This window comes from Emys orbicularis, chromosome 10 (genome assembly GCF_028017835.1).
Source record: "Emys orbicularis isolate rEmyOrb1 chromosome 10, rEmyOrb1.hap1, whole genome shotgun sequence".
Lineage (NCBI taxonomy): Eukaryota > Metazoa > Chordata > Testudines > Emydidae > Emys > Emys orbicularis.
Window position 1 is genome coordinate 14,821,281 of NC_088692.1, and position 24,631 is coordinate 14,845,911.

Genomic DNA, 24,631 nt, shown 5'->3' on the forward strand with positions numbered 1-24,631 from the left:
TGCTGCAACGACTGCCATGCACTTTGTGGAGACTTGAGGGGCTGAAGACAGGCCAAAGGCAAGGTCTGTTAACTATCTACTACAATAAACCTTAAAAATCTCCTATGACTCTGGTGAATGGCCACATGGAAGTAGGGATCCTTTAAGTCCAGGGCAGCAAATCATTCACTGGGATCTAGGGATGAGATAATAGATGCTAGGGTAACCATACAAAACATTTTTTTAAAAGTGTATTTGTTGAGTTTTGCAGGTCTAAGACAGGTCTGAGGCCTCTCTTGGACTCTGGAATGAGAAAATAATGGGAATAGAATCCCTTCTTCTGTGGCCCCGAATTGTAATAGAGGTTGAACTTCTTGAATTAGAAGTTTCGTGAAAATAGTTCCTGACAAGGGGGGGGGGGGGGAATGGGAACGGGGAATAGAGGAAAAGTGCAGGGTTTATCCCAGTTCCAATATGCTTAGTACCCATTGATGAGTGGAACAACATGCTGCCAAAGAGAGGGGAAATCAGAGTGAGTGGTATGCTGGCCTCAACTAAGTCAGACTGCTTAAATGCTATAAGATTGTTTAGAGGTAGCAGATGGTGGTGGAGGAGGTAGTAGTCTTCTTTGAGTCTTATGGCACCTCCTAGATTTGGTCCAGCTGATTTGTAGGATAGAACAGGTACCTTTACTGGACCTGGAGACAGAACTGCTTTCTCTTAGGGCCTGGATGCAAATGCCCCAAAACTTTAGGGTTTCCCTAGAATCTTCAAGACAATGCAGAGCTTCGTCTTCTCTGAAAAATAAATTTAAGTCCTTGAAAGGCAAATCCTCAATTGTCTGTTGGACTTTGGTTGGAATGCCAGCTGTTTGCAGCCAATAAGCATGATGCAGAGTGACCACTATTGCCATTATTCAAGCTGCTAAATCTGCCTCATCTAAGGCAGCCTACAAGGATGATCTTGCCACCAGGTGGCCCTCAGTCACAAGGGCTCTGTATTCCTCTTTGGCATCATCTGGTAACTTGTCCACAAATTTCAACACTTAATCCCAATAAAAGTGGTTATAGTGAGCAATTCTAAACTGCAATCCTGATGATGAATAAACTTTTCTCCCAAACAAATTCAATTTCTGTGTGTCTTTGGGGCTAGATTTGTCTTGGCTTTTCATTCACAGCGGTTACTACCAAAGATCTTGGGGTTGGGGGTGAATAAAAATACTAATGACCCTGAGAAGGAACTTCATAACTCTTCCCCATCCTTTTGGCAGTGGGTGTCAAGGGGGAGGAAATTTGCTAAAGGATTTTGGTAGGCCCTAAGATGGCCTCAATTACAGGTAAAGCCAAGTTAGCAGGCCCTGCAAAACATCTTCTAACTTACATGGATTGTCTTGGACCGGTTCCAACTATGCACACAGGAGATGGCTATTCTTTTCGTTAAGTTCCTGGTACATCTTATTATTGTCAGGAACCATGGAGGAAAATTCAGAGACAGTGGCCTCATCCAGGGATGATGAGGAAGTGGTGCTGGAGTCCACAACTTTACAATGCTAGATGATAAATGTGGTACTGGGGAGCATCTAGTCAGAGCTGGCTTAGCTCTAACTTCTGGCTGATTCTGTCAGAGACCAAGTCCTCAAAAATGAAGGGGGCCTTCTTTCTGGCTAGAAGATGCAAAAGTGTTTGAATTCTTCTGCTGCTTGGGTGGTACTGGAGATGGAGAATGGTGTCTTCTCTCCGGTTTCCTCCAATGCGAGGATGCCACCAAGTCTGGTGGTGCATTCCAAGACTGAGTAGAGTCAAAACTTCTGCATACCAAGCATACCGACTATGGACACATTATAGTGCAAGTGTGATATGCCTGTAAAACACTATTTAAAGGTAAATACTGTACATACCTTAAAGTTTGGTTGTGCAAAACAGCGAGCTACTGCAATCATTGATGCAGTCAATGGACCAGACACGCCAATAGTTGTAAGGAATTCAGAAATGTTTGGTGTAAGACGGAATGGGACAGGACGATTGGCATCCAAATCACCAGTAGCATCATTAATATCAAATCGGAAGTATGCCACATTGAGCTTGCCAGTATCCTAGATTTTAAAATGAGACACAGGTATGAAACTTTATATAAGAAAAGGAAAATCAACGTATACAAATCACTAATAGACCTTTTTTTATTTTTACTGTTAATACTCAGAGCAGAGTAATACTTTAAGTTTAATCCATATACATCAGTGAAATATTTCCATTTCCCTAGCATAAAGTGTTGTAACAAAGATGGAAGTTAAATATGGAAGAATAAAGAAAACAACACTGTTAATTTCCTTTGTTCAAATACCGCCTTGCTCTCTTGATCGAGCAATATTTGAACAACAACGGGTATCTAGAATTTCAGACATATACTATTCTCTTACAAATCATGTGTAGAAAGAAGAAAAGTAAGAACCATATTAAATATATGGGATCAGAATATGAGCCATAAAGAACAGGTTCTTTTGTGGTTGTGGTAGGTGAGCAAGTAGGGGCAGAAAGATAAATCTTCATTCTGCTTGCATCTCAGGAAAGCACTGCATTGTTCACTCTGGGTATGCATCTGAAAGCCATGGCTGAGTGGTGGGGATTCTTAGTCTTTTAATTGTTGTATAGAGTATACCTCTCCAAGCATTAAAATTACATTAAGATATACCATCTTTGCTCTACTAAATTGGCAAGTCTCATGTTAGATGTTTATGTTAAAGCAGGGAGTGGGGGGGAAGAGAGAGAGAATGGAGTTGGAAAATGAATATTTCCCATAAGAATATGATGCTCTAAAATCACTTGATATTTGACACAGGGAAATAGCCAAGATAGTGCTTGCGAAGAATGGGAAAAGGGAATCTGAGACTGTACACACATCTACATGAACATTTGAGAGTTTTTATGATTTTTTTTTAGACCCTTTTTGATGAACAGGAGTTGTCCTTCCAAAAGCTGAGAATTTAGAGGGTAATGTGTGCGCCCACTGATGTCATTTTTTATTATTGCATATATTTTGTATAATCATGTAGTGAAAAGAGAGGCCTACTGAAATGCTCTATTGATTACACACGGGGTGCATAAACGCATGCCAAAAAACAAACAAACATCAAAATCAGTGTACCATGCATAGTAAATATATAGTCCTTTCAAAAGTAAATTACAAAATTTCAGTTTATCAAAGATGATAAAATGTGCATCTTCAATGAATGCAATATACCTGGGCAATCTGTAACATCTCAGGGTTGAGTCTATTTAAATGAAAGACAAATTCTGCAAAGCCAATTAATGCCAACTGAATTGTGAACATCTTTCGAAACGTCCAGTAATCTGTGGCATTTGGGAATGTATGTAAAGCCCATTCCTTAAGCATACTGCGTGGCACCATGTTACTCTGTACTTCTTTAAGTATATCTCGAAGAACCTAAAAGCAAAGCAAATTTAGTTAAGACAAATGATTTTTAAACAACTTATCTACTGATTGGTCAATTTAAAAATATACTAATGAAATAACAGTGCTAACTTTACTAAACTACCACCCTCTTCTTGCCTCAATGGTTCCATTTTTAAGGTGGAATCATGATTCTAAAACAGATGCATTCATTCCAGTATTTTTTCTAACTAACTCTTTTAAAAACATATGATGAGAAATTTTGAAAGTGTATATCCTGAATGGTTTCAAGGTCATTTCAAAGTTATATTGAGAGATGTTTCTTTGCCTTGAGAACGTCAGATGAATTATTACCATAAGGACACAAGAAAGGTGCTTACAGAAGCCAAAAGACCAAACAGTTACTATACCTTCTACTCAACATCTCAAGAAAAATCAGGAGTGATCCTAAGGACATTCAATACACCATCCTGCTGCACTTGCATAAAACAGACTGATAGAGAAGTACTTAACTCTTCATCAGCAAATTTTCTTGCTGTCGCTTCATTAATATAACCGGCATCAATTCACTCCTACCAAATATCCCATACCCCACAATCAGGAAATACCCAGATTGCCTCTTTCATAGAGTGGAAAGAAACACTAAGAAAACTAATTGGGATGAACAGTTTCACTCCAAGTTGAAGAAGCACTTTGCAGTGAACTCAAATCCTCCCTTCAGGGCTTGATATTTATATTATTTGTTACTTGTATTAGTTATTTCCAGAGGCTCTGGAGCCAGGTGGGGCCCCATCATACTAAGCATTGTACAGATGTAATCAAACAGTCCCTGACCCAAAAACTTTACTCTTGGAGCATTATTCTAAATTCACTGAAATCAACAGAAAGACTCCCATTGACTTCAATGGGTTTTAAATTAGGCCCTTGACTTAAGACAAAGGTTAACCGGTTGCTGAGACCAACAAATCACCAAGGAAGGAGGATGGACAGGATAACAGTGGTATGAGCATATTTGTCATAGACTAGCTTTGAACAGATCAACCGCAATAGTCTCAGCTCATTAGCCATTATTAGCCGCCAGTGGTCTGTAGTCTACTGCAGACCAAGACATGAAGGATATGAAGAGGTCAGATTTTTGCAGAACAGCATTCCACACAAAGGGCTACAAGGAAAAAGGTACAAAATTGCATCTGGGACATATACAGGCACAGAAACTACAAAAACTGTTTTATCTTTTTGGTTAGGGGTTTGGGCATTTCCCCAAGTAAGTGGAACTGGGAGAAAAATCACAGAATACAAGATCTTTGGAGCAGAGATGTACGTTTGTACAGTGCTTAGCACAATCTGGGTGCACTCTCAATAGCAAAACTAAAGAAAGGCTTGCAACTATTTCTGTAATTTCACACTATGCAGTAGAGTTCTCTCCTGGATGTAAACATCTGCAAACTACTATCATATTTAATTACTGTAGCATATACTAGCCTAATTAATTAGAAAAAGAAATAAAGTTGGAATCTGTTCCATTACATTCAAAAGAGAATCATCATCATACTGGCTTCAATTAAATGACTGTTAACGATGAAGTTTGATAACCTGAAGGAATCATCCTCAAAACAGAAACAGATGTTACGTAACACATCATTTTGTAACACAGAAAGGCTGAAAGACTTTCTTGCAACAACACATTCAGCAGATAAACATTTTGTGTATTTCCACAACTAATCTGAAACTGGACTGGCATGGTGCAAGACATATATATTTATATAAAAAATAAAATAAGGTTATTAAAGTTTTTAAATCAGCACTGGATGGCTCCTGGGAGTTACAATAGGATATGGAGCCCTATACTCAGCAGGGCAAAATATGAATTAGGTTCAAGTTAGTGGTGACTGAATATACTTTGCATCTGCCTTTGGTGAAATAAATCCATGGTCTCACTTCAGCTTCTAGTGAAGAGGTGTCCACTTTCCAAAACCTGGCCTCATGAATGACACGTTTGCACCCTCAGGCAAAAAGATAAACCTTACTCAGAGACTTGGATACCACAGCAGAGCAGCATGGGGAAGCGTACACCACATCTACCAATACTGTATCTGTTTTCGTGAAGCCAGGAGTTCTGCTTCTGATGCTCTCAACTGACACCTTTCGGAAGTACTAGACATCGGACTAGAAAATAATATAAACACCATGTTTTTATCTACAGTAGTTAGAATCACACATATGTAGTTAATAAACTAGACCAGGTAGTGAGGCTTTTTTGAGGACGCAAGTTTCCTGAGCTTCTTCAGAATACTGATGAGATAATGGGGCTAATGAGATATCAGGTAAAAAACAAAACACACGTATGCAATGTCTGTAGCAAACAAGAGAAAGGAAAGCAAAGTATAATATCACAAAGCCCCTAAGAAGTGAGTCTGAATAATAGTAAACAAAGATTCAATACCTGATGGCTGGCTTGGGTCCCTCGTGCTTGGACTGTTGCCAATCTGTCATAGTAACGAGAAATAGGGTTGTCATGCTCAATGCCTTTCTTGGCACACCGTTGCTTATAGATCTCCACCAGGGAGAGAGAAGAGGGATTGTCTTCAACCAGGCGCATCTGTGGAGAGACTGCTACAACACGGGGGACTAGAAATAAATTTTGGAAAAGGAAAAAGACAGGAAGAAAATAGTTAATACATAATCAAAACACTAAGAAACAGGAGAATTAGCATGCAGATATCAGCACTTAAACATTGCTGTGATAATCAACTGAAGTATGTCAAGTGGAGATTTTTTATTCCTCATAGCACATTCAAGAACTTGGTTAAAAAAAAAAAAAAAGCTTAATAAAAGGGAGGCATTTTCTTTTTCACTCGATGTCTTACCATGCAAAGGAATTTGAGTGGGAAAAACATTTCTGTATCACACTGACAGGGATGATTGAATTCCCTACAGCTACACCATCTTAGTAAAAATCTGGGGATTCAGAGTTTATCCTGAGTCACTTATTTGCAGAAAAGAGGAGAATTTTTGTTTCAGATACTAACCTACCTACTGCAAGCACATGTTTTCAGTATCCAATTAAATCACTCTGGTCTCACTCCAATATTATATATATATATAAAAAACTCTAAAGAACAACAACATCAAAAAATAGAACACTGAGGTGAACCCACAACTGGAGAGAAAGAACACGGCAAAAATCTGTGAAGAACAGACCTTCACATGGTAAGATTATTTATAGTTAGCTGAAGAGATACACAGTTAACATTTTCAAAAGCACCTAAGTGATTTAGGAGACTAGAGACTTAGGTACTTTTGAAATTTTGCCTACACTCCAGTTGGATACTTTGCAGAACTGAGCCTAACTAGTTTTTTCTAAACACACACAACACTCATGTCTGCTATTTGCATTCTGCACTTATTTTAAGAAAGAAACAGACTAGAGCTCTTTTGTAGCTAGTTTTACATGGATGATGATATTTAGTTCGTTTGGCAATCTTGATCTTTTGGTCACCAGGTAGATTGTTGCATTGCTGGCAATGGAAGTGTTGAAATAATTGATCTCAGCTTACTTGTAACAACGAGTTTCCCCCTCCCCCCAAATCCTTATTTCAACAGTTCAATGTGGTTTCTTCACTAACTTGAAGAAAAAAAAAAATTATATATATATAAATGTGTGTTACGGGCAGAATTGTCATTAATGAGCTGGTTCTCCTGTTTTGCTTCCATTTAACCTGGGGGGGGGGGGGGGGGACGACGACTTAGCCTTCTTCACTTGTAGGCTCTGATAAAATGTGTAATAACACAACAGGAGGATGTACCGATTTTTTTATTTTTATTTTTAAAAGAGATTGTAGTTTAAAATTAGATCCTTTGCAAGTCCACTACAGCACTGCATTTATGTTATTATATATGCTACATTTAAGAGTCAGCTTCCGTATCCATTAAGTATATCTTTCAAGGGGTTTATCCTGTCTTTTTAATTGTCATTAGTACTGAGCATGACATACAGTTGTCTTCCCACATATATTAACTAAATAATCCCCCTAAGAAGTTAAGACACTGCATAAGTTAATTTGCTTGTTCTGTGATAGGTTATATCAATGGTTTGGAGAATGCATACTTCCTGCATATGTCCATACAGTGATCTATACATATATACACAGTATGCCTTTTTGATAAGAATTCCTTTTGCTGGGAACTTTGAGTGGGATTTTTCTCTGTGTGGACATTAAGGATCACATTTTTGAAGCTAGGATTTTTTGCAGTTGTAATTATTTGCAGTTCTAATTTATGTCACTTAGTTAATTGTATATGTACTTGATACAGATGCAATCATGAACTTAGGTGACTAACAGCAACTGTGGGTGCAAAAAGAGAGATTGGTAAAAAATCTGGCTCAAAAAACTCCAGGACCCATGCTGAAACAGCAGGAGTCTGCCCCACTGTCCTTGACTAAAAATCTCCCTTACCCTCAATTGTGAGACAGTTGGTTTTTGCCCTCCACCTCTGATTGCATTACAGTGGTGTTGTATACAGAACTGCTGTTTATACAGAACTGCCAAGTGCCTCACAATCTTCCAAGATGATGGGTATTTATATTAATATATAATGTAATAGTTGGCTGGCAGCTGGAACTTGCCAACAATTTAATTGATCAAAGACATTTGCATTAGTGTTCAAGTCCCATGCAGACCAAGTGTACTGTGAAGAGTCAAATACTCTCAATAAGGAGTGTTTCACAACTTCATCATGACAACTGTATTATTAATTATCAAGACACAAAATAATCAAAATGCACATACACAGTACCTTCCACCTTAACTCTTAGTTCCTGTCTTAAATGCTTAACTTTCAACCTCACTCTATGCAGTGTTGTTGTAGTTGTTGTCCAATATTACCTCACCCACCTGGTCTCTGAACTTTAATACTGCATGCATAAAGATATTGCATGAATGAAGATTTTTGCAATTAATATAAAAAATTACAGTGAGGGAGAAGTCTAACTGAGGAAACAGAGGCAAGACAGCTACTGTTTTGTTCACTATTGTGACCAAACATTGCCAGGCTGTAGTATGAGCATGGAGACAGCCTCCAAGTTAGCTCTTTCAAGACCAAAATCATACATAAAAATATGCACACAAAGAGGCCTATAGTAAAGATATCTGAATTACTGAACTCACATTATTTAGCAACTGTTTAGCAGTAAACAACGTTATGCAGAGCTGATGAAGCCTTTTATTTTAAACCGAAGAATTAATGAGTAATGGCCTCATAGGTAGAATTTGGAAATTATACCAAATTCAAAGTTTTACATGAGCAGTTGTCTTCCAGACGCTTAACACCTTCCCCTTGCTTTTGGATTATCTAGAAGTGGGTGGAGGCAGTCTGGTATTCACACATCACTAATTTAAAATAAAACTGTCCGGTAAATGTCATCGGGTGGGTCTGCATATTGCCATAGCAGTGGATCCTTTGGGACATAATGCAGAGGTCTGGCCAGTCATTCACAGATGACTTTGCTCCACACAGTATTTGTAACCTCTTCTAAAAATGTCCCGAAATACTGTACGTTCCCCTTTCCCCTCGTACAGTGGAGTCACGGTGACTGGGAAGCCTCTGTGATCACCAGGATAGGGGCAGGATTTACATCAATTTAATTTGATGTCGCACATATTTACAATTTTAGTTTAAATAATTAGATCTTCTTAAGTCACTTTAAGGAACATGATTTTCATAGACACAAAGAATTATCTAAAACCTGCTCTTACTGTACCTGTGAAAAATAAATGCCTCTTTGTGGTTTCTTTTCTTTTCTCTAAGCAGGGGTTCAAAAGGCGAAGGAGCTGTAATACTCGTTCTTCTCTGCGAGACTCTGTCAGGCAAGCATCATTCATTACTAGGTATGGGTAAATCTTTCCATTATGGCCTCGGATATAGAGTCTTCTGGCTGCAGTGTTGTGCTTCTGTACTATCTCCACTCTGGGCATAAATCTATCAAGAAAAGGAACAGATAAAAGCACCCGAGCTTTCGAAGTCTAAAGCTTTACTTCTGTCCTCTGAGATGAAAGCAAAAAAAAATGCCGTATTTAGAGGTACAGAGAGACACCTTGTTAGCTCCTGAGCAAAACCAACGCTCAACTATGACTTCTTTAAAACGAGATGCAACCTTATTATAAGCTAAATTTCTAATACAGCTCAGCAAAGATTTGCATTCTGTTAAAAAAAATACATGGTTATGAAGAAAGTTTTCATCTTTGTCTTTTCTACATTTAAGAATGAAGCTTTTTCTATTTTTTTTCTATTTTCTTGGCCAGATTCTGATAACCACAACACTGATGAAAAACCAGAATACCTCTACTGACTCTAGTAGTTAGCAGAAATACTCTGGATTTACACTAAAGTAAAGTAGATTACAATGACCTTAAAATATTCTCCTCCTCCCTAATTTCCCAGTAAGACCTGAAAAACTACCACATGAATCTAAAATTAGAACTGTATTATGTTAAGACATAAGAATGAAACATGCCATTAGATATTTCATTAAGTCATTTCAATACAGAGACAGACAAAGTGCATTTCTGTAACTGGGATTGATACTGCATCACAAGAAGTGGGGGAAGGGGATTTTTTTTTTTTTTTTAAACCTTTATTTTTTCAGTTACATCTACCTTTTACCCAATGGTAGTTTACCTTGCAATTTTGATGTAATAATGTGTTGGCTTTGGCATAAGGAACTCTCCAGGAATCTCCACTTCTGCTGTTTGAGCTGAGAAATTACTTAGAAAACGACACTTTTCCTCTATGAGGAAGAACTTTGGAAGCTGCTTAGTTTTTGCCTCTAGGATTTTGATCCACTTCTTCAGTTTAGAAATAAGATTGTGAAGTTTCATGGAGCCTGGTACACTGAAGTCAAAGTCTAAAAGAAAATTTTTTAAAAAAATTTATCATTCTGAATGCTGTACAGTATATTTAACTATCAGATATCTGAAGTTGGCATTTTAAAAGCTGTTCTTTCATCTTTGTGCCCTCAAGCAAAACATTTTTAGGTGCACCATGTACAGCACACCATTATGCATTAAAATAGATCTAGAGTGGTAACATGGAGGAAAATGGTTATTTACATATACTGGAAAAGTAACACAAAAAACATTACCTTACCAAGCAAGTCAGTGTATAAAACACGTGAGTGGTTACTAAAAGCAAATGATGAATACCAAACACAAAGAAAAAAGCTAGTATGTTCAGATTAATTTTGAGGAGACAGAATGGGAGATGAAACTACTCGTGAAAGGGATCAGACCATCTTTGTTACATCTGAGTAGAATGCATAGCACAACTGGGCTAGGGATTTAAGTGCTACAGCAGTACAAACAAACACACAATTCCATGGTGCACACAGGTATGCTACATTTAGTTGCACAGGTTCTGCTGGGTATTTCATCTCTGTATGAAGTTTGATTTTGGAATCTGATAATTACAACCAATATGGAATAAACTGTACACTAGACGACTTAATCCACCAGGCTAGGTTGCTTCCTTCTTCTGCACAAAGCTCTACACAAATCCATTTGTTTTCCCAGCTCTTTTGCCTATATAGATTATCCTAATACCTTACTGCTTCATGGTCATGGGGACATTAGAAATAATACTGTGAAAGCTCTGAATACTGTTACTGATTAACAGTCTTTATTTGGTTTTATATAGTTCACCAATTCAGATATAATGGAATGCATGTGGTATGGATTAGATCAAATCACATAGATTGGAAAATAAGCTTCAGCTCTTCTTCCTCTATCTAGTAATGTGAGCTTCCTTTTGACTTAAAATGAAATTAAGTGGTATTAGATAGGACAAAAGAGATCTTAGCTCTATTTTATTCTGTATCTGAGTAAACATACTGCTTTTTTTTAAATGAGATGAAAGAGCACCAACTGGGGAGTAATCTTGAAAGTCGGAAGTAATTCCAAAACAAAGTAGTAAAATTGCTGTCTGCTATTCAAAACAATTATTTTTATTTCTTACAGCTCAGAATAGAAAAATACATTTCTTTTTACTCTTTTCGGTGTTCAATATTTGTATGAAACACCTAGGAGAATGGACAAGACATCCTGAACAGAAATGCCAACAACATGCAAACAAACAGCTCTGTTCATCCTTCACAACTCCAGCGTTTCCAAGCTAGCCTAGTGCTTGTCCAAGATCAGCTCAAGGATGAATAGCTGGTTGAAGTTGAATCCAAACAACAGAGAGATTACTCCAGTTTAAAGAGAATTTGCAGCTACGTGCTGTCTGCTCTAGTTGAAGATACATAACCCATAATTAGTCAAATGAGTGCAATTTAGGAATGGTTCTGGATTCTCACTGATGCTATACTCTCACATATGCAAACAATGCATTCTGCTATCTATGGCTGGCTAGGTAAGTGTTCCATCCTAAGTGGTGACCTGGCCTCAATAGTACATGCCTTTGTTACGTCCTGATTGGATTACCACAATACAGTCTACCTGGGCACGATCAACGCTCAGGAAACTTCAGTTAGGACAGAACGGAGCAGCTCTTCTTTACAACTCAGGTTGAAGAATATCAAACTTGTCCTCTGCTTGCTATAGTGGCACTCCATAGAATATCATGTCAAATTCAAGATCTCCATCCTTATCTTCAAGATACTTAATAATCTGGGCTGGGACAGCTGAACAGTTGCCTACATGAGAACTGGGGTCCACAACTGGAAGCATCTACTAAAAGGGTAAAGTGTGATTGTGCAGGAGATAGTGCTTTCTCGAGGGTTGATCTGAGACTGTAGAACAAAATCCTGCAGGATCTAAGAACCACCATAAATCCCAGCACTTCCTGTTCTGAGTGCAACACACTCATCTTGACCTTGCTCTCACTAATAAGAGCACACAGCACAGCTTAAATAAAAATATATTTTAAAAATTAAAGTGAAAATAAAAATAGTTTAAATCCACAGAGAATTTTCCCCCTGCAGAGAGGAAGAAAGACAGAACCATGTGCCAAATGCATTACTGGTAGGTGAGACACAAGGTAGGTGAGGTAACATTTTCTATTGGACCAACTTCTGTTGGTGGAAGGTATAAGCTTTTGTGCTAAACAGAGCTCTTCTTCAAGTCTGGGGAAGGAAATCAGAATGTCTGAGCTAAATACAAAAAAGCTCAAAAGCTTGTTTCTGGTCCAATAAAAGATATTGCCTCATCAACCTTGTCTGAGCTAAATACAAGTCAGAACAGATTGTTAAGCATAAGGGATAACACATGTTATAAGCGGGCACTAGAAATGAAGTGGGCAATTGAGGGTCAGTTGTTATGCATAAGGGGTTTGAAAATATGAAATTAAGAGTAGCAGGTAAATCTGGTGTGTCACAACCAACCTTCAAACAACCACCTAACCGCATCATCAGAAGCAACCTCCCCACAGACCAGGATACATCAAGTCAAAGGGGCACTAGACCCTGCCAGAACAACAGAAGCAGAACCTGCAAACGTATCTCCACTGTTCGTATGATCAATATCACACACAACACACCTTTCAAGATCCATGGGTCCTACATGTGCTTATCACAACATGTGGTGAATGTACTTCATCCACTGCCCCAACAACAAGTATGTGGGTGAAACCAGACAAATACTACACTCTTTAATGAACTCACACACACAAATGATAAAAGACAAAAACACCCTATCACCCACGTGCAAACAACTTTCACAAAGCGATCACTCCTTATCTGGCCTGTGTAATTGTAATCGTAGCCATGTCAATCCCAGGATACTAGAGAGACAAGCTGGGTGACTTAGTATCTTTTATTGGACCAACTTCTGTTGGTGATAGACACAAAATTTCGAGCCACACAGAGTTCTTCTTCTTCAGGTCTGGGAAAAGTACTCCGAGCATCAAAGCTAAATGCAAGCTGGAGATTGTTTAGCATAAGTAGTTAGCACATAGGGACCATTCAAGGAAGAGAGGTCTGTTAACACCTCTGTTTTATGCTTAACAATCTGTCCCAGCTTGTATTTACCTCCATCTTTTTCTTTCCCCAGAACTGAAGAAGAGTTCTGTGTACCTCAAAAGCTTGTGCCTTCTACCAACATCTGGTATCTGCTATCTTGTCTCTCTCATATCCTGGGACCAAAATGGCTATTGCAAACTATTGGTAGGTGCTCAGGTACCACAGTGGTGAACATGGGATGAGAGCATAGAGAACAGAATTTACAAGATAAAAGCTGACAATAGTGTAAAACCCAGTTACTGCATATTAAACTCTGAAAATTGCGTAATATTTACCATTGATCAATTTGTCAAAGCAAGCAATGTCTTCCTTAGCTTTACTGTGTTAGAAATGCACTGCACATTTCCTCACAGCCGGTATAAGATTCACAGTTATAGTAGAACAATTTCTGCATGTGAAATCTCCAATATGGCTCAATACAAGTAGAATGCTAGGGAAAATTATCTGTTCATCTCAGAGATGACACAGTACATCCAGAACACAGAAACTACCATGCAGTCTGTTACATATGTAAAATATTTTTCTAGGTCTCCAATATAACTATTAAGCATTTGAGAGAAATAAGTGAAAGTAATTGTGAGTGTAAAAGCTGAAAGGAAAGAGAAATTGGATCACAAAAATCTGCTGTGAACATCCATCTATAGTGCACTAACAATTAAATACTTACATGTGCCCTACGGTAATTACAAACACACTAGGGGTCAAATTTTCCACCACAACCACAAAAAGAGGGGTCAGAAAAAGCTGCATTTTGTTCACAAATCTGGTAACTTCCTCTACAAACAAATTTTACAGAACCTAAATACACCATGTTTTTGTGGGTGTATCTTTTGCATGCACAATAAAACAAACTGGTCCTATTCACTTTTAGCCACAATTCAGTGTGTGAGAGAGAGACACAGACACAGACAGACAAAGAGTGTAGGAAATGCATACATGCATGCACAATAATCACCTCCTAAAAACCTGACAGTTGCCATAAATCTCTTGGCTTTTTAAAGGGTAACCACTATATACTCACACATTATATATACACAGCATACCTCTCTCTCTCTCTCTCTCTCTCTCTCACACACACACACACACACACACACACACACGAAGGATATAAATTTAATATCTTCCTTATGATACTGCTAATTTTGCGATTTTTTTTAAAATCGTGACAGGATTTATCTTTTTCTATTCTGATTTTTTTTTAACATCAAATTAATTTAAAAGAAGTTTATTTTCTTTGTATCAACATATAATGGTGTTTTACACTCTGCTGGCTTTATAGCAGCACCTGCTCCAAAATTATTTTCAGAGCAGCATTGGTATCCACAACAATGCTGATACACTAAATATTCTGGCGTGAGAATGTCCTATATTAAACCAAGACTTACATATTAATTTCAGTTTCTTTCAAAACATAGGAAAAACTCATAAAGGACACATACAGTTTCCAGGTTAGAGACATTAAGAATAATTCTGCTAGACTCTAAAACAGGGGTCTGCAACCTTTCAGAAGTGGTATGCAGAGTCTTCATTTATTCACTCTGATTTAAGGTTTTGCGTGCCAGTCATACATTTTAATGTTTTTAGAAGGTCTCTTTCTATAAGTCTATAATTAATATATAACTAAACTATTGTTGTATGTAAAGTAAATAAGGTTTTTAAAATGTTTAAGAAGCTTCATTTAAAATTAAATTGAAATGCAGAGCCCCCCGGACCAGTGGCCAGGCCCCGGGCAGCGTGAGTGCCACTGAAAATCAGTTTGTATGCCGCCTTTGGCACGCGTGCCATAGGTTGCCTACCCCTGCTCTAAAAACTATTACTGTAGTTAACTGACCGTCCTTTTTCTGTTTTTATATAGTATATGCAGCACAACTCTGATAACTACAAATATTATTATAAAAAGATCTGATTATAATTCCAAGTCTACCCTCTAGTGAGCAATATGAGTAAATCACTTTATGAAAAAGTGACAATAGGACTGCATTATTTCTTTCTGTAACTCCATGAAGTGCAGCAAAATGTCCCCAAATTACAACTACAGTATTCTAATGACATGCAAATAACCAACATGGTAAAAATATGCTACAGTGTTAATTTATTTTTACACCAAGTTATTTATTTCACTATAGGAATACACTCCAGTTTGGTGAAAATGCCTATTTTAGATTTTTTTTGTTTTGTTTCTCAATAGCAGATGGGAATGACAGAGAATGAGCTCAATTAATTAATGTTTTTCATCCATGTCACATAGGCTCCACACAGAGCCCATTTGAGAAGAAAATAAGTAACTTCAGCTGTAAGAAGGGGAGGAGAAATATCACTGGCTTCACTATGGTGAAAGACTTTTGTACTTTGCTTTGCAGACAGCTTAGTTTAGACAGATGTTGTTTTATTTATCTATTTCAACCACTACTAAAAGCTAAGTCTTGCTCCTTGAATTAGTTCAAGATTTACCAATTCAATGAAGAAACCACAGTCAAATGTAAAGAGTATCAGGAAAATACTGAAAAATGTGGAATTACCCATAGATAACACCAACATTTTATTGAACACATTTGGCTATCTGAATCAATACTTCTGGATCACACCAAACACTGTTATTTTTATCCTAGTAATTGTAAAAACAAGTTATCACAATTACACAATAGGAGAAGTTTGTCCAGACAGGCAAGGTAAGAATCCCCCAGCATGCAGCCATAAGAAGGACTGGGTAAGATTTTGTCACAATTATTTTTAGTAAAAGTCACACACAGATCATGGGCAATAAACTAAAATTAACAGACGCCCGCAACCACTTGTCTTTGACTTTTATTAAAAATAATGGGGGTGGGAATGACAACACATAGGTCTCTGAAAGACACAATCTGTGACTTCTGTGACAAAATCTTATCGTTACTCAAAACAGAGTCCAAAGATATACATCAGGGTGTAATCCTGCACACACTTTGGTTCTTTCCAGTAATTCAAAAATCCTTACCCAACTAATCTGAAGAAGTGGGGAAGGTGGATGCAGCGTATGGACATATACAGACAATTACCTCAATAAACCAATTACTACAATAACTAACTTTCTCTTTTGAGAATTACCTATATGCATCCCCTCCTCTGACAAACAGCAGTGACCCACCAGGTGAGAAAGATTTGAGAAATATTAAAGCGACTGCAACACTACTCTCCCAAGCTGGGCATCAAATCTAGATGCCAAATCAAAGGAGTAATGGTATGAAGAAGGCAGAATTCCAAGTAATACCTTTGCGTAATTAAATATGGGAGACAGCAAGAATGCATGCTCTGGAAGGTGTCTTAGACCTAGTTGAGCCTAGTCTGTCATTCCCAAATGGCTGACACCTACCAGTACATGACAATCACTCTGATCTATTTTGACCGTCTTTTAGCAGAGATGAAAGATTCATGATAACCGGAGCATGGAGCCTGAGTTCCCTGGATGTGAATCTGGCTTGCAGAAACAACTGAGACAGAAGGTGCTCAGATGCCACAGTAGTAGGTCAGGGTAATAAAAAAAAGGGGAATGGAACAGAACAATAGATATTTGCAGTGAGGGCGCCAACACCAGACCCCACTTAGGAAAGATTAGTCTGATCATAAGGTCTAGCCAGCCTGATTCCTCTGAGAGATCTTAAGACTTGAGGATTTTCAACAAAAGGGCCCGAGGACTCAGCATGTGGGACACGGAGTATGGCGACACCTGTCATGCTATGGTTCTGAAGTGAAATCCCTTGTCCATACTGCAGAAAACTCTGGGGTTTCTGTTGTTTTCTTGACCCCATGGAGTTTAACTGTGACAAGATGAGATGTAGACCAGACATGAAATCCTTCTGGAAGTCTGTAGAGCCACAATCTCTTTGAAGGACAAACCAAGTGCAATTAACATCACCCTCTCAATAGCCATACTACTGTCAGATGGAGATGGTCTGGGTCTGAATGGAGGATGAGACTCTCTCTTAAACCCCATGCAAATTTTGCACTTGGATGGAATGAGAGTCTGAGACACTCGAGACAACTAGAATGCCCATCACTTCAGGAGAAAAATCTGTTGCAGGTCTAGCACCGATTTGAATCCAGGGACCTTGGGCATACCCCAGAAGTTTGGCAGAAGAGGAAGGTCAAGGAATCAGTCCTGGGTAGGAATCCCCCTAACGCACAGACTTGTGGAAGGAAAAGGAAAAGAAAACTAAATATTGAGAAAAGAAAAGAAACAAACAAATGGGAAAGTCTTCTAGGAAGCAGCGGACACAGTTGCACTGTCTTGAGCCACAGGCATTGAGAAGAAACTGGAGCAACAGCAGATCTTCTCCTTCTTGCTTTGGAGCACAAGGTTGTATAGTGTGCAGGCATAGACCCACAGACACGGTTGAGTCAAATCTCCAACTGACTGCATTCAGGTACACACACATCCTACAATGGAGCACCCACAGCAATATATACTAGAAGAAACAGCTTTTTTCGGGGTGAACCAGTTCTACTGCTCCTATTAACCAGAAGGTGAGAGATGTCGTTCACCATCAGCTTGTATTTAATAGGATTGTTCCAGACTCAACATCCATCCGCCCACGCTAAGGATAATTGAACAGGCCCCAAAGCACATAAGGAAAGGTAGGCATGATCTACTAATTTTTGTCCAAAAATGTTAATACATTTACTATGTCCAGTAAAGTAATTACGTTTGTATTAATTTGATAATGTAGTTTCTACCACTACTGCAAATTAATCACAAACCTAATTTCATTTTCTGCATAATAAATTAAATTATAGAAGACTCCACAAAGCAAGCATATTCACCAATTTAATTACATCTATTTTTTCACACTTCAATTTTGAATGAAACCCCAAATTTAATAGATTAAAGCATAATCTAATCTAGCACTAACTAAAATAACTATTTTAATCCTGTAATCATTTACGCTTAATCATAATTGAAAAATAATTTTTGAAGTCTGGAAGGAAAAAAAAAAAAAAAAAAAAAAATCAGGCAAATTGCTTATTCTTAACCTGAAATTTAAGAGAAACACTTTGTATCTTGATTACTTTAAAATGTTCTTTATTTCATTAAATAGCTCCAGAAAAAAATTCTCCCTTTAGGTTTGTTTAAACGCTGATGCATATAATTTTTGTAAAAGTCTGACAGGATAACAAAGCTAGAAACTTTAAATATGCCATTAATAAACCTTGAAATTATGCAAAGAAAATATACAGAGAATAAAATGAAAGTGTTATCGGTATAAGGTATTTTCATACCAAAGATGGACACTACAAAATAATTAGTCTTACAATCCTTTTTCTAGGAGGTTGGGGAGTTATGTTTGTTTGTTTTTTTAAAGTAACTACTCCCTTCTATGTTTCTCTTAGAATTCCAAGTCTAACTTCATAATTATTCTCCTTTAAAGCCTAAAAAAATTAAGATCTCCCAGAAGTTGTATCTGGAAGGAAACAAAGCATCAAGAGAAATTAATAAAGACTAAAGATAATATAAAAAATACTATAAAAACCAATATCTTCAGTGACTAAATGTTTCCTAAGGGCTGTTGCAATATGTAAATAATAAAGGTTTTCAAAAATAAGAGATCCTTGTCTACATTAACTGTATTTTGCGTCTCTGTAATTTTCAGACAATTGGGGATATGTGAAATGCTTCAACTACTGTTTCCTTTCCTTGTAGCCTTTATCCATTAAATTTAATCATATGGTTCAGGACTTCCATTATCTACTGTCATGCAACTGCTGTGCTTCAAAAAGAGTACATCATGCAATACATAATGTGCACAAGATATGTAGGTCATATCTGTGACTGGGAGCTACTTTCACAAGAATCTCAACATATCACTTATTTTCACATCATAGTCAGTAAGATGTTTGAAAAACCACTATAACTCTAACTCTACCTGCTGAACTCAATAAAGCACTCAGTAACCATGCTGACCTTGAATACTGAATACAGCAAGCTCCATAATTACTTATGAACATTAACATCTAAAATTTTAAAACGAATTTATCAAAATAGGATTTAGAAAAACAGTTGAAAACTTAGCTCTATATTAAAATATGTCTTTCCGATTCAGAGGTTTAATATTTTTCTGTTTGAAAGAGTTGATATTCTACTATTCCACTTCATCTGATTTTTAGTCTTCTTTCAGGATAAGCCAAGGAAGTATCACTGCAACAGAAGCCAATTTCCATGACCAGGGAAGCCATGAAATCCCCCTCCATGAAATGTCAAGCTTCTGTGCCACATATACAGACAACATTTGAGTGGCCTTGATACTTTTGAGTGTTTGTTACATTAAAACTACTTTGTAGGCTTTTCTTAGGTAAGTGACTCAATTTCAATTCAACACTGGAGACGCATAAAATATAATAATTCTGCGGGCAAATAAAATATGAAATACTTAATAAGCTACTTCCCAAAAGGATCCTTTTTTATTAGAGCTGACTATTGTTATGGATTCAATTTATCTAACACAATTATGTGAATGAGTAGAGAATTTTATTATCTAGCTATCCAAAATTAATATTACTCACCAGATGTTGATAATGTTGGAAAACTGTACATAATACTGTTTGTTGGACTTTCGTGATGAAAATTGCGATTACATTTTAAGTGACTTACATTGTGTGCTTTTAGTATAAATAAGGACTATCTAGCTATTAATGGTTTTCATCTGCCAGATAGTTTTGTCATTCACCATACAAGCAGTCAAAATGTGCTAGTCCTTTGTTGAAGTGCTATAATGTACTTATTTTTGTAAATAGGAGTAATTGGACTACAGTTATGGAAAGAATGGAAAAACTACATACTATTCTACAAACATTCTTTCCGCGGTGTTGTGATCTAATTTTCTTGCATGCATTTTTTACTACTCCAAAGAGTATAGGAATGGACAGACAGTAGACTATTGTAAATTTTTCAAACGATAAACATTTGGTTTGTTCCTCAGAAAGGAAGAGTAAAGACTATTTTCGGATCTGAACACTGGACAAACAATATTTTAATTGCAGATTATTAAAATAAACTTGAACATATGTTGTGAGATCTCACCTGTTGTAAACTGCCCTTTTAATTTCTGAAATACAGGGTCTTGAGCTGTAGCCTGTGCTCTTCTAGCCAACGACTCTGAAGCTGCACTGGAAAACATAGTGGAGACATTTGACACATTCTCCAGTCCCACTCCAAAGGTACTGACCAACTTCTTGACAAAATTTAGTGTATGGGGAGTGATTTTGGCATCTGAAACCGCTCCACTTTTCTCAAAGGCAACTGAATAGCACTTTGCCAGGCCTTGCTGCAGCTGTCTAAGAACCTAATAAAAGAAAAAAGAAGTATATGTTGTTAAGTCTTTTGATTTGACAATAAATATACACTACTACTACTACAATGCAATGAAGTACTACAATACAGCAAACAGAATACATTTTCTAATAGTAAAATTGTCCTTTACTTAAATCTAGATTATGAATCTTATGAATCTTTCTGCTTCCACTTCTGTCACTGGAAGCAAGAGCTGGCCCTTAAGTCAAAATACAGAGGAACTTTATTTGTAGTAGTGCCTGAGATGCTGTTTAGCAAAGAATCATTAGATATTCAATATGGGCCTACTATTGAGAGTTAAAGCATTGAGTCTTACCACTGAAAATTAGCAAATTATACAGATGTAGCAAATAAAGTGTATCACAAAATGTACTTTGTTCATTTGACAACTGTAATTTAAATTCTCAGTATTCTGGAATACATTAATGACCATGAGGGTTTTTTCATAAAATAATAAAGTGTTAGTAATATGAGACCTTATTAAAGCCTATGTTATTAAATCTTTTCTGAGTAGGTGTAAGAAACAATCATTTTGGGAGGCAAACGCTAAAGTGGATAATCTGGTCAAGCAAGATTCCAGTGTATTACATGTGCTGTATTTACTTTTCAAAATACACAGATCGAATTTAATTTAGACTTTGTGCAGTAGCTCCCAATTCTACTTCACAAACCACCACATATAGAGGGAAACACAAAGAAACATAATGCAAGAATTTAAAGTGTCTCTTGCAATACAAGATTCAGCTGGAATCCTACAATTAGAAGAAATATTTATCACACTAATTATTTCGGAGAGATTTTTTCCACAGCATCTACATCACTTCTAAAAATATAGAAATAATTACAAGTTCTTACATCTGAAGGAAGAATTGTTAGAGTTATTTTTTAAACAGACCAATTTATTGTGCAGCAGTTTACTAAACAAACGCTATAGAAAATACTGTCAGATATGAAAAATAAATAGACTAGAAACATATTATACATCTAAATTTGATTTGGTTTTTATGCATGGAAAGTAATTCTGAATAGTTATATGAAGTCCAAATACCTCTTCATGCCAATTCTCTCTGAACCAGACCATTTGATCTACAATGCCTTCCAGAGAGGACAAAAGCGTTGGATGCAGTTCTCGCTGCATATGCATAATTCGGCTGCAGCGCCACATAGGTGCAGTGGCTCTTATTGGCCCAGGATCTGATGCAGAATGAGATTGATTTCCTACCGAACTTGGTTGCTGTTGTCCAGAATCTGGGACAAAACCCAAACAGCACAGTTAACTTTCAGAGAACTATGAAACAGATGATTGCATGGTATTCAAAAAAATATACTGTCCTGAATTTGCTTCCAAAGGAAACTGAAGCTAGTTTTCTATAATTCAGTGGAAAATAAAAGATTAAATCAAAATTGTTTAAAAAATAATTTTGCTGCAAATGGTATTTCATTGTTTCATAAAGATAAGAGCAAAACATACATTTTTAAAAAAATGAGCGAAGACTTGAACCTTTAAGCTTTTTGCATTCGTTTGTGCAATCCATTTCCTCTTAAAGTAAAAGGCAAAAGTTAAGATATTCAGTTCCTTTCTGCTTTCATGAAACCTCATAATTGGAACAACAGGTGATCTAATATCAACAGATATGAAATTTATCCTAAGGAACATCTCTTACTAAAACTAATTTCTTATACAAAGACCACTGAATGATATTATAATTAATCAGTGAATTTCAGGGTATGAGCTTGCAACTTACTAAATGATGAGACACTGCTTCAAATGATACCATATGACTTAAGAGCTCTGTTTATGAGCAATGTTTAGGAGTTAAAGAAGTATGAGATAGAGTCAAGAGAAAAATGATCAGCTATCCATTTTACATGCAGTGATATCATTATTAAGGCAGAATTTCGCATGCAGAGCATCCATTGTTGGAAATTAATGTAATGAAACCAACAAAAAGACAGTATACAACTAATATCAAGAAATAAAATGTAATTTTAGTATTATCGTATGTGAACATTTTCCCCTCTGTAGAGCTATACACCCAGGAAAATAAGATGTTACTTAAATACTGCCCTTTAACATGTATGCAGAAATTAAATACACTGATTCACAAGTGAAACGGGTGATTATCTAAACAATGCACTTGTAACCAAAAACAACAAAACAACAACTAGAACAAAAGGAAAGATTTAAGTTGTTCAAATAGTTTTCTTGGGAGCTATTCTTGAGAGACTACATGGGCCAAAAGAATAACTAGGTGCTGTGGAATTGCTTGATATGGTAATGCTTCACAGGGATTTGTCCTTGAAAATACAGTGTGACAACAAATTTGAGAGAGTATTTACAGAGGAAGTTAAATTCAAAGTAAAAATGTAGAGAGCGTATATGGCAAGACGTTTATCTTAAACACCAGCATGTGCACCGAAAGCGGATTCTAAAGAGCTCCGTTCATCCAACAGGGAATAGAATGCCATGTGACCTATGCGTCCAATCAAAACTAACCAAAAGGAAGGACAGCTTCCTGGTTAATATTGTGGACTGGGACTAGCTATTACTCTGACAGACATCCTGCATGACTTTAGGTGACTCAATCTCTATGCCTCAGTTCTCCATTTGCAAACTCAGGATAACAGCACTTCTGTAACTCACAAGGGTTTTATGAGGATAAAAATCCATGAATGATTGTGCAGCAATCCGATATTAAACTAATGAGGGCACATAAGTATAAAGGACTGAATATAATGAATATATTCAACAAAACTGTAAGGTATTCATAGATATTTGCACACAGACATATGCTAAACCCAAACAAGTTTACCATTAATTATTCCCTTAGCTCTAAGCCTTGATAAATAGCTAACCTTCCTAGAGAACTTGATTTACCAGGAAGTCAGGGAATCCCCACTGGAGAGACAAAGTTGCAGCTGCCAATTGAGCACAGTGAATTTTAGTACTAACAACTCACCACTTTTGTAACGCTCTCGTTGTTCTATCTTCAGTGTCAAATAGAGGGTCCTGATAGGAAAGTAGACAGCCTGGGGATAGACTCTTCCCACCTATTTCAATATAAACACATAGGAAATAATATTCAGTATTTTGCTGGTTTACAAAGAGAATCTATAAAGAATATACAAGAGCTCAAATATATAGCTAAACAAGTGCATTTCAATAATTCCCTGATTTATTTAGAATTTATCATTAAAGCTCATTTCAGCAACAACAAAATCCAAACAAAAAGAGGGTAGAGTCACAGAAATGACACGATGCATCTCTGCACACTGTAGTAAGCGATATCGAATTAGGATTCCCACTATTGTATTGCCTAATAAATCTGGAAACAGCATAATGCAAGAGTACCTGACCAGCTCAAAGATCTTACTCATGCACATAATAGAAGAAAAACAGACATAACAACACCAGTTAGTCTTTAAATTAGGCCACAATTCCCAATGAACCCAATGCCACGTGGTAGCTGGGCCCATTAGAGAGTAACCTTACTCCACATAATTGCAGCACTGAATGTGAAAAATAGCCACTTAATGTAAAGGGATACCACTTTCACCAAACAAAGGTTTTATGGCTCCTACAGAAAAAAACTGAGTACACATTAACATGCAGCTTTTGCCTTTAAATCTTTAAATCTGTGTGTCCATTAAATGAGCAGAACACTGTACCTAACTTGGCCATATGATGTAGGCAAGCATAAGATAAGGCAAAAAAGTTTTTCTCGCCATATTTTTTCTTAAAAATATACTGTCCTTACATTTAAACGAGCAAGATATGTACAAATAATCTTAAAGTGTCCATATGTAACTGAACAGAGATTACGGACATGATGTATATACTTTCCATGGAGTCAATCCAGGAATAAATGATTTTATGAGAAGTTTATCTGTGGTAAAATCTCATTTCCAAT

General features: G+C 36.9%; 1 protein-coding gene across 1 annotated transcript in view; it reads right to left on the bottom strand.

Annotated features, from left to right (window-relative positions):
• The window catches only part of TRRAP (transformation/transcription domain associated protein), a 153,623-nt gene that overhangs the window by 5,511 nt on the left and 123,481 nt on the right, over positions 1-24,631 (bottom strand). Inside the window, exons 66-73 of the mRNA XM_065412772.1 lie at positions 23,681-23,771; positions 21,769-21,968; positions 20,451-20,712; positions 10,066-10,291; positions 9,149-9,366; positions 5,831-6,015; positions 3,217-3,420; positions 1,877-2,071 (exon numbers count right to left, since the gene is read on the bottom strand). Of these exons, the coding sequence (XP_065268844.1) occupies positions 1,877-2,071; positions 3,217-3,420; positions 5,831-6,015; positions 9,149-9,366; positions 10,066-10,291; positions 20,451-20,712; positions 21,769-21,968; positions 23,681-23,771 (1,581 nt within the window). The remainder of the gene's footprint in view (positions 1-1,876; positions 2,072-3,216; positions 3,421-5,830; positions 6,016-9,148; positions 9,367-10,065; positions 10,292-20,450; positions 20,713-21,768; positions 21,969-23,680; positions 23,772-24,631) is intronic.